The sequence below is a fragment of the Sinocyclocheilus rhinocerous genome, unplaced genomic scaffold, assembly GCF_001515625.1.
Source record: "Sinocyclocheilus rhinocerous isolate Xijiao unplaced genomic scaffold, SAMN03320098_v1.1 scaffold14, whole genome shotgun sequence".
NCBI classification, from domain to species: Eukaryota; Metazoa; Chordata; class Actinopteri; order Cypriniformes; family Cyprinidae; genus Sinocyclocheilus; species Sinocyclocheilus rhinocerous.
In genome coordinates, this window is record NW_015629561.1 from 1,164,065 (window position 1) to 1,174,994 (window position 10,930).

Consider the following 10,930-nt stretch of genomic DNA (forward strand, 5'->3'; position numbering starts at 1 on the left):
CTGGATCTTTGTTCTGCAGTGAGGGGCTACTGGAATAGGTGGTAAGATGTTCAATTGGATTAGAGACTTTTTAAAAGAAAGAACTATTGAGGTTAGAATAGGTGTGGAATCATCAAACACGTACTCAATAGAAAACGGTACACCTCAGGGGAGTGTATGTAGCCCTATATTGTTTAATATAATGAATGATGATGTGATTTCTGGAGTTAAGCAGAGAATGAGTAAAGCCTTATATACTGATGATGGGGCATTATGGGTGAGGGGTCGTAACATAAGTATACTGGAGTCAAGAATGCAGAAAGCAATAGATCAGGTTGGAAAATGGTCATATGAGTGGGGCTTTCGTTTATCTGTGGAAAAGACGCAATATATATGTTTCACTAAAAAGCAGATAAACCCTATACTAGATATCAAACTGTATGGACAGTCAGTCATGCAAGAAAGGGTCATAAGGTATTTAGGGGTATGGTTCGACACTAAACTTACTTTTAAAGTCCATATTCAAAAAATGATAGATAAGTGCAAGAGAGGTATAAATACTATAAAAACACCACCGCATGCCACTGATATATAAATATATATGATATATATATATATATATGATATATATATATATATATATATATATATATATATATATATAGCATAAGGATCCAGTGGGGACATAATTACGGATTATAATGACTTATACTGTCTTTTTACGCTTTGCATCGCGCCGCGTAAACATAAAACCATGTCTGCATTTGTGATCTGTGAAATGACAAACAACAAGCGCTACTCTACAACTGCTCAAAACTCGTGTTTGAATCGTCAGTGGCAAATTCTTTATACAAAGTAGTTTCGCTTTCACAACGAAACACAGTGTCACACAAGGCGGCCTTGAGTGAGCGGAGGCCTGCGGATTCGACGAAGGAGGCTTGCGGCAACCACATGGGACTACCCCGGGCTGGTTTTGACCTTTCACAGACATTCTTGATCTCCCTGTGGACAACACTCCATTCAAAATCAGCCATTTCTCACAAACACTGACAGACCTTTTCAGGTCCACTATTCTTTAGGTGACTCTCGACTCTCAGACATTCTTGAAGATTGACAGGCCCTGTCAGTGACTGACAATGTAGCAATATAGCCCCTACTTTCACACACCCAAAAAAAATTTATTTAGTAGGTATTCTGATTGTAGCCTACATGTTGAGGTGACACTGCATGCTAAATTAGCCATGATTGCTGAATCTCTATTTGCAACAAATATATGGGATAAAGGCCAATGTTTACTCTTCTTTGTATGTTCGATCAGGTTCAGTCAAAGTTATCTCAAAGTTACCAATAAAATGTTCAATAACATTATAGTTCTTTCAACACTGGACTTAAACAAATAAACAAACAAAAATCTCAAAATATAGCATGAAAACACAAATCATACTTCATTAGTGTAACATTCAAAGAATTCAAATTGTTTGTCACTTATTTTTGTTGCTCATAAATAGGTGTAAGTATTGTACAATGTGCTATTTTGTATGAATTTGTACAATCTGAGACAACGTGATTTTAACCATTAGCAGGTTGCTGAAAGTGGCAGGACTAAACATTTTGTGTGGTATCATTATGTTGAACAATATATTATTTCTAACGTTTATGCGTTTTAACATTGCGTTTGTCAGGAGGTGTGCACACATACAAAGAGCAGCTGGATTAGGGACAAGCGTCATTTATTTGTTGAGGAGTGGAAGTGTGTTTATAAAGACAAAGTTTTGATAGATAGGCCTGAAATACTGAAAAATGTTGTTCAAGCTGTGTCAAGCTGTGAACAACATATTTGCTCATTTGAGATTATGGTCATGGATTTTGGCCTGATATGCTGAGAGACAGATCAAATATTTTGACATTTCAAATGCAGTATTTACCTATATAAACTTCTTAAAGGAATGATTTTTTTTAGGCTATCCAAGATGAGTTTGTTTCCTCATTGCAACATATCTGGAAAAATGTAGCATTACATCACTTACTCACCAGTGGATCCTCTGCAGCTAATGGGTGCCGTCAGAATGAGAGTCCAAACAGCTGATAAAAACATCACAATAATCCACAACATGACTCCAGTCTGTGAAAAGCTGTAATAAAGCCATCATTAAAACGAACTTGTGCTGCTCGAGCCGTGAACTGTTTCAGATGGTTCTGTCGATTTGTACATCTGGCTCAGCTAGTTTACCAAACAGAACCGTTTCAAAAGAATGATTCGTTCACTAACCGGACATCACTCCGTTTGCCTGAGACTATGGATTACAGGTAATAATGTTGTAAATAATGTTCAGTTTCTTGCACAGACCGATCATTTCGCTTCATAACTCCTCAATATATCGTCAGGAGCCAAGGGTATTAATTTTGTGTTCCCTTTTTTTCTCTCTCAAAAACGGGCAGCCACTGACTTTTATGAATCACCAAGGCCACAGTTTCAGCTAAAAATCTTCTTTACTGTACTACTGAAGAAAAAAAGTCACCTACATCTTGGATGGCCTGAGGGTGAGAAAATTAACAGCAAGTTTTAATTTTTGGGTGAACTATCCCTTTAATTGATGGACTGGAGTCGTGTGGATTATTGTGATATTTTTATCAGCAGTTTGGACTCTCATTCTGACGGCACCCATTCACTGCAGAAGATCCACTGGTGAGCAAGTCCAAATCTGTTCTGATGAAGAAACAAACTCATCTACATCTTGGATGGCCAATGGGAGAATAAATATTCCAGCAAATATTTTTTTTTTATACAAACGTCTCCTTTAAGAAATTATCCTACCTTGAAATTTTGATTTATTTCTTAATTTAAACTTCCAAACGTCACTACATTAGCCTAAATTTAATGGAGAATGTCTGTGAACTGCAATGTTCAAGTCATACTGGTTTTTATTTGGATTCAAATCTGGGTCATTCCAGCCTTGTTTATTCAAATGAATTCTTTCATAGTTGCTGCTTTGTGTCATAGTTCTGCTGAAATGTGAATCTTTGTACAATATGCACATATGTGGTTTAATGAAATATGTTCTTTTATATGATTTAAAATATGTTATATGATTTGACTGTTTTGTTTCTATTTGTTAACCTTCCTGCTGATAATATATGTATATGTGACCCTGGACCACAAAACCAGTCATAAGGGTCAATTTTTCGTAGACTTAAGTCTGGTTTTGTGGTCCAGGGTCACATATTGTTGCTTTCTCTGGATTCTAGTGAATTGTGGGTCTCGCTTACTGTAGGCATATCTTTTATGTCTAGCCACTCTCAGAGGTGAATCAGAGAAATATTGAAGATATTGCTTTAGAGTTTATGCCATTCCAGCAAAATAGCTCTGCATCTGTGTTAGCATTGTAGCTAAACTTACCAACCCCAAACCTATGAACAATAGTGTAGGTTTTGATCTGACACGCAATGTATATCAATTCATAAGGATTAACATTTTAAAACAATTAAAAATGACAGTATTGACCTTTGGTGAATAAAGGAAATGTACACAGGCATATCCACATTAAAAGGTTTAATATCAAGACATTCAGCATACAAAATAACCCAAAGTTTAAACCAACAAAATATTGTCAGTGCAGATCAAAAGTATACAAATTATTTTTTTTCCTCATCCTCACATGGCGCAAATGAAATCATGTCAGTATAAATACAGCCTCATGTCTGTTAATAAATACATTCAAAACACAGATAACTTAAATCAAATAAATCTTCTGTTAATAAGTTAAAATGCAAAACATATTTTTCATTGTTTCATTTTGGTCATAAATGCATACTAAAGATCGCTTCAAGGCATAAAAGGCCAACCCCTAAAAATGCTACACCTGAAAGCTATCACAATAGTGGTTGTTTATTCTTTTTGCTGTTATTTTTACTGAAAATGCAACCTTTAATACAACATGACATAAAATGTCACGCTAAGACATTTACAGTGGGGCATAATAGCCTTCATATTTTTTTAATATTTAAAAATGATCATCACACAGTGAAATGGTAAAAAGGATTGTGAAAAAACTGCTACTGACTGACTATATCATGTCTTTGTAAATTAAAACGGAAGAGGATGCAAATCATTTTGTTACCTCCGTGTAAAAAAAATCAAAAAGCTTAAAAATGCTTTGTCCAGTATGTCACAGAGTGTCATGTAGAATTTACAGTAATTAAGTGCAGATTTGTTTCTGTCATTTCTTTTCATGATTGCCCTGGTGACAAATATTGAAACATAACTGGAGTACAGAAAGAACAAATTTTAAACTATTAAAAAAAAAAATCATGAAACCGCATTAATTGAAAAGAGTGTGCCAAAGCAAAGTACCATAAAAAAAATGTTAAAATCAAAGTTGTTCAAATGCCAAATGTCACTGAGCTGAGACCTAACTACTCTACTCAAGGCTACCAAATCATTTTGTGCCACTTCAAATGTCAAAGCCATGAAAAGAGCAAAATGTAAATAATCTAAATAATCGGATGAAAGACAAGATTATGCCTTGTTTAGGATACATGTATCAATTGATATCCATCTTCGAGGGACAATATGTGACATTCAATTAAAAATGGACAAATATACTGGTAAACCATTAAAACATGGTAAATGTCAGTCATTTTTGTCCTATAAAATCACCTAGACTTGTGGAACCAGCATACAATTTTGCATGATTGTTAATCCTAATCTATCTATCTATCTATCTATCTATCTATCTATCTAGGAAAGAAATTGTTAGCTGGGTGGCCATTTGGCTGCCTTCCAAAAACTGCATTCGTACCGGAGCAAATAAACTCTATTAACACCTCAAAGTAACACTGCTGTTAATCTTCTTGAACAGTCTTGAACCATTTGTGAATGCTGAATAAAGACATATGAGGATAACATCATAAATCTTTAAATCCAATCATCATGTTTTGTGCTACTGCAACCCTAAGGCAAAGAAAACAGAAACATTTTTTGGTAATGGCCCTCTGAAATGCTTAAACTAAAGTGAGAGGATGCAGAAAGAAAATGCATATAAATCAAGCTGGGATGGTTTTTTTTTTTTTTTCCTTTTGCCTATTCCCAGTCAGCTAAAGAGAAGACAATGTGCTTTAAACAGAGATTTATGTGAGTGAAAGTAAACTTTTTCGCTACCGTCAGAGTCTACTTCCTTTAGACATGCGTGTTTCTATCGGAGGTACTCTTCTTCTGAGAGACAGTCCAGGCTCTCGTCATCACTGCCCTCCAGTTCTGGAAGATCTCCCCACAGCAGCAGGTTCTGCCCTATGAAAGAGACAGACTTGTATTATTTATGTTTGAAGCATTTTTAACACATGTCCGAAATGCAATTGTTACACTACCATTCAAAAGTTTTGGGGTCTGTAAGAACCGTTAACAGCCATTACTCCAGTCTTCAGTGTCACATGATCCTTCAGAAATCATTCTAATATGCTGATTTGCTGCTCAAGAACTATTTCTTATTATCAATGTTGAAAACTGTTTTGCTGCTTAATATTTTCTGCAGAAAAGATCAAAAGAACAGCATTTTTTAAAACTTTCGAAAATACTATACATTTCTTTACTGTCACTTTTGATCAACTTAAAAAAAAAAAAAAAAAAAAAAAAAAAAAACACTATCAGCCCCCAAAATTTATTCAAAGAAGCGGGAAGAAAAAATATACATTGTAACTTAAAAAATTAAAAAAAACACTTACTGGCCCCAAACTTTTTAACAGTAGTGCATGTCTAGTTAAGCTTAATTTTCTCTTAAGTACACAAGAAATGGCTCATACTTGTGAAAAACAGAAGGTGCTTTTTGTCTGGGTTTCAATCAGTCATGATAAAATTATAAAGAAGAATGCAAGTAAGAAGAAAGAACCTAGATGCTACTGCTCTTCAAGCAGAATTATACATGTATATATATATATATATATATATATATATAATATGTTTTAAAATTCCATGTTAAAGTCTGTTACAATCTATGGGTGCTTATATAGGATCTTTTTTTGATGGCTATGAGCAGATAATCACTGAAACAATGGTACGCAAAAGCTGTCTGAACATAAGTAGTGGGCATAGACAGTGTTTTTGCACCAGACGTCTCAAACCTGTTGCATCCAGTCTGTTGATGGTGGACACAGCCTCACTGTTGAACATCCAAAAATGACCATTGTTGCAGGACAGCAAACAGGGCTTGCATGGGGCCACCACGTGATATCCCACAACATTCCCACTGAATGGGCAGAAAGAGCCAGAGAGACAGTCAAAAACATCTGATTCAAATGCTTTGTGAGACACAATGAAACAGAACAGCAGTGTTAACAATGGACTGGACAATACCAAAACACATTTGATGCCAGCCTACGAGTCTAAATGCTGCAGTGTAAATAAAAAAAGATAATATACTACCATTCAAAAGTTTAAGGTTGGTAATATTTTTAATGTGAAATGGTAAAGCTGAATTTTCAGAAGTCATTATTCCAATCTTAAGTGTCCGAAATTATTCTAATATGCTGATTTATTGGTCAATAAACATTTCTTATTATCAAAGTTGAAAACTTTTGTGCTGGCTATTTTTTATTTTTTTTTGTGGAAACACTTTTTTCAGGAATTTTTCTGATGAATAGAAGGCAAAATTATATTTACATGAAATAAAAATATTTTATAATATTATATATAACTTTGTGACTTTTGATACAATTAATGCATCCTTGCTGAACAAAAATATTAATTAAAAAAATCTTACCCCAAATTTTTGAACAATAGTGTATATTATAATATTTGTTATACATATTTTTTTCAGATTCCAAACATTATGAGTAAAAACTAAGTGATAGTAGTGATAGTAATTATAGAGACCTCTTTACCATTTTAAACAAGCAATGTCTCTTAATTTGCATTTGCAGCTTTCAGTGGAATAGCAGCTGGCCACAAAATCAACTGCCCTATATGGGGAAAACAACACAGACTCGTTTATGTTTATATTAGGCATTAAACAAAGAATATGATGATCATGATTATATATGTGTGAAATCTGATCACGGAAGCCTCACCTATTTGGTGGTATGTCGGTTGAGAACAACTCTATTTCCGTGTCAGCCAAAAGTACTGCTTTCATCCCTCTCATACACAGCAGACTGTCACAGTATATACAGTTGACTTGCGTCACACACTTATTCTTGAAATTTGAAGTAGACATTGTTGAGTTGAGATCTTCTCAAATAAAGCTCCTAAAAAACGCCGGGTCCTGTTGTTTTAAAACGATAACATCGAGTCAGCACCTACAGTGAAGGACACAGCAGATGTTTAACAGTCTGACTGAAACGACCTGCACCTGTCTAGCTAGCTAGCTCTAGCCTGTTTGCACCTGTATTACGTTTGCAGTAACTCCAAGTTAGAGTCTGTTGATCACAAAAACGGAAAAGCCCCTCAAATTAACATTGTGGATATAAATCACAGTAATTCCTGCTCGTTTTACACTTCTGTTAGAATATGGAAAAGCTGTACTTTTCTTATTATTAGACAGCTAGCTAGCTAACTAAAATATGGACTATTATTATTTATTTATTTTTACTAAGCATGCCATAAAACCATTCTTACCTGGTAACGTTACTGGATATCCGATCGTGCTAGATCTAGGCGGCAGAGAAACACATTGTACTATGGTACAATCTCTCAATAGTTACAGCAAGGCTTAGATTGCTTAGCTACGTTTGTTTACGTCCGCGTCAAAGCGGATATACACTTCCTGAATGATTTTCAAACACTCCGATCTCTAACGTTGATTGGTTCCAAATTACCATATCTCACACATGATTGGTCAGCTCAAATTCCTTGGGTGATTGGTTGCAGTGACTTTCCGCAAACCACAAAACCACTAGGGAGGGGAAGTCCGACTCGATTATACAAATCGGTTCTTTTGAACGAGTTGTTTAAAAAAACTGGTTCAAAAGCGGTTCTGTGATTCTATCATCATCATGTGGTCCGTGACATCCCATTGTGGTAGATTGCATGTCCCAAAAATGCCATTTGTAGGCACATATTGTTGTATATTACGTTTATTTTGATTAAATATTATTATTAAGGATGTTTATTGTGATGCCATGCGTTCCAGTTTGTTGCAGCAAATCTGCTCATAAAATCACAAAGTAACTAAAACCTCAAACAAAAATGATTCATTAATACATTTAGCTTTGAGCGAGGATACACAAGTGCATCTTATGAAAAGTATTTTTTCTCACATCCGACGAGCGTACAAATTCTCATCTCCTTTTAAGCAAAACATAATTTTCACTTAACTTGTTGTAAACGAAGAATTGTTCAGACCGGGTTTGTGAACCGATTCAACTGATTCATTGAAAAGATCCGACTCGCAAGGATTCCTTCACGAATCAGACATCGCTAGAAAAAAAGAGAACTGCAAGAAAAATGCATCGACAAAAATCATTTCTGATGATTATTAAATTTTTATTATGAAGACAAGGACGACATAAATTAAAAGGAAAAAATAAACCAACAGTAAAAACGGATTTAAAATTGCAGTTTGTGAATGTTTAAAGTGATTTAATTCACTCAAGCCTTTAAAATATCCGGCATGCAATGGTATTATGAGATAGGCCTAAAATAGTATTAATGCCTCAGAAATCTATCTTTTGGCAATTTGATAGACTCATGTCGTGTTCGTGTGCTGTGACCATTGTGACCAATGACAATAGAGGGGGGGTTGTTCTTTCTCTTCCATGAAAAGAGGCGGGGTTTGAGTTTGGGAAAATTCAGAGAAAAGCGTAACAGTAAGTCTTGAGGGAGAAATCTGGTAAATGAAACTCGATTTTAAACATGGAAATCGCCTTTTAAGGTAAGTGGCTGATAGATTCAATTGAGCAGTATATGATGGGGTGCGTTAGGCACGAGAAACCTCCGCAATCGTCCGGATGAAATGCAGGAATCTCCATAAAGAGAGCCCTGAACTATTCAGAGTCACCAGGGGCCTCTGCTTTTCACATCACGTTACTCGACAAACTCCCTCTTGATGCTCATAGCCTCTTTCATTTTAGGACTGGTGATTTATAGTCCCCAACGACCCTGCAGTCTTCAAGATTGGCAGCCTCTATTTAAACGCGTTTTACTATTTATGACAGCGTTAAAGTACTCTTTAACCTTATCTTTTCTATGTGTCCAATATACTGGATACATTTGTTTTAGGGGTTTCTTATCCTATGGCAACAGTTATGTTGTCAGGATTGGACATTTGAATTTTCTTTGATCATCTTAGATATAAAATCATAATTGGCAGCATGTCAGAATGATTCTCCACACTTTGGGTTGAAATTATGTGTTTTTTAATTGAAGCCATATTGTTATGTATCAAGTATCTTTGAGGAATGTTAGAAATGTCAGAAAATAATCTCAATACAATTTACCACTACTTTCTCATGCAAATGACAAAAACGGACTAATCAGTATATTACACGTGCATTATTAATGATTTCATAAACCAGTTTTTCATGCACCAGACACATAGATTGTTATGCTTGTTTTTTTTTATCACGGAGTACTAAATATTGTCAAATACCAGAATAATATCAGTTTTCGTGTCCACATTAGGCGTCATATTATAGTTTTCATACCTTAAACATTGTAAAGAGGTGCTTTGATGAGGTTGAACGTCTGTTTTAAACAAATGAAAGAAAGCGAAAATAGTTTGAGGAAGTTTACTGGAAGGAAGTAGCCTTTAGAAATCTGATCCAGTGAACTTTTCTCTGCCCTGATTGTTTGTGTGCAGTGTGATGCTGGGAATCCATGCCTTCATCCTGCCCCGAGAAGACTAGCCTCACTCACACGTCTGACCGCTGGAGGAAGGCTGAAACTTTTGAAGGCGCTGCGTCTGGTCGCTCGTATCCTGTGTGAGTGAACGGTGGGATGAAACTCTTCTTTTTTGCTTCATTCCTCGCGTGCGGTCACGGACATATTCGACCTAGGAAGCCAACGGCAGCTCCAGCTAATAATGCGGCGTGATTGATCATCGGCAGGAGACAATACCCATCCACTCCTTTCCATTCCTACAAAATCACTGGATATCTGTGGACGAAGTGCGGGCGAAGGCGAAGAGGCGTTTGTTCCGCGGTGTTTCTCGCTGTGACAGGACTTATTTCGATTAGATCAATATGACGTCTCCGGCTAAATTCCGAAAGGACAAGGAGATTATAGCTGAATATGAAACGCAAGTTAAAGGTAAGTGAATTGTGTCGCTAATGTGCTTTCCTACACGGCTACCATTGTGTTTCTTGTTGGATAGGTTACAGTGTATATGTATGAGTGCAAGTGGTGCAAACGCAGTCGTATTACCGAAGAAAAACGCTATTTATTTGACTATGTGAGAAACAATGCTAGCTCTTCTCCACATGTGGCAATGTGTCCGGAATGATAGATGTGCGATCGGTCGGTCAGTCAGTCGCCTGTGTGAGAAGCGATATTGTCAATAGATACTAACTCAAACTGGGTTTTGCTATTAAATATGTTATTTATGTGACGTTTGTGCTGTTTTTCTGTATTTTTCCCTTCAGTCAGCTTGTGTAGGTTGTACGTATAGACAAGGCAGGGCGTTTTCTTTTGCCCTGCGAGCTGGTGTGGTGCTGTGTTCAACCTATTGATTTTTTAAACATGTCAGGTTTGCTGACATAGATGTTTTACAGTAGGTCAGGGACTTAAGCAACACGTTTAAAGCCGTTTTGAATTTTATCTGACCGAGAACTGTTGTGCCTTGGCTCCTACTAAGCGTGACTGAAGTAAAGGTGTGATGCTCGGGGACAGTTCGGTTATGGCTGTAACCCAGTGGTGTAGTGGAGGGTATACGCAGGTATACGGCGTATACCCACTTCTTCATCAGTCGGCTTTGCGTATACCCCCTTCTAAATCCCCTCTGATGCGCATCATTCATTAGTGTCC

The 10,930-nt window shown here is 36.3% G+C and overlaps 2 protein-coding genes across 5 annotated transcripts in view; one reads left to right on the forward strand and one right to left on the reverse strand.

The window, feature by feature from the left end:
- Positions 1-4,346: 4,346 nt before the first annotated feature.
- Positions 4,347-7,733, reverse strand: LOC107739302 (protein FAM72A-like). 4 transcript variants are annotated; one of them, XM_016551383.1, is made up of 6 exons: positions 7,586-7,733; positions 7,039-7,232; positions 6,853-6,930; positions 6,094-6,218; positions 5,138-5,266; positions 4,347-4,930 (listed from the first exon to the last, which is right to left on the reverse strand). In XM_016551383.1, the coding sequence occupies exons 2-5, from the start codon at positions 7,182-7,184 to the stop codon at positions 5,172-5,174; spliced, it is 444 nt and encodes a 147-aa protein (XP_016406869.1). In that variant the 5' UTR covers positions 7,185-7,232; positions 7,586-7,733; the 3' UTR covers positions 4,347-4,930; positions 5,138-5,171. The 4 variants fall into 4 exon arrangements, with proteins under 4 accessions (XP_016406869.1, XP_016406867.1, XP_016406868.1 ...); XM_016551381.1 differs by having other exon boundaries at positions 4,347-5,266; XM_016551382.1 differs by having other exon boundaries at positions 4,347-5,266; positions 7,039-7,266.
- A 1,008-nt stretch (positions 7,734-8,741) lies between these two features.
- Positions 8,742-10,930, forward strand: part of srgap2 (SLIT-ROBO Rho GTPase activating protein 2) — a 136,663-nt gene continuing 134,474 nt past the window's right edge. The window contains exons 1-2 of the mRNA XM_016551340.1: positions 8,742-8,840; positions 9,768-10,216. Of these exons, the coding sequence (XP_016406826.1) occupies positions 10,150-10,216 (67 nt within the window). The 5' untranslated portion in view covers positions 8,742-8,840; positions 9,768-10,149. The remainder of the gene's footprint in view (positions 8,841-9,767; positions 10,217-10,930) is intronic.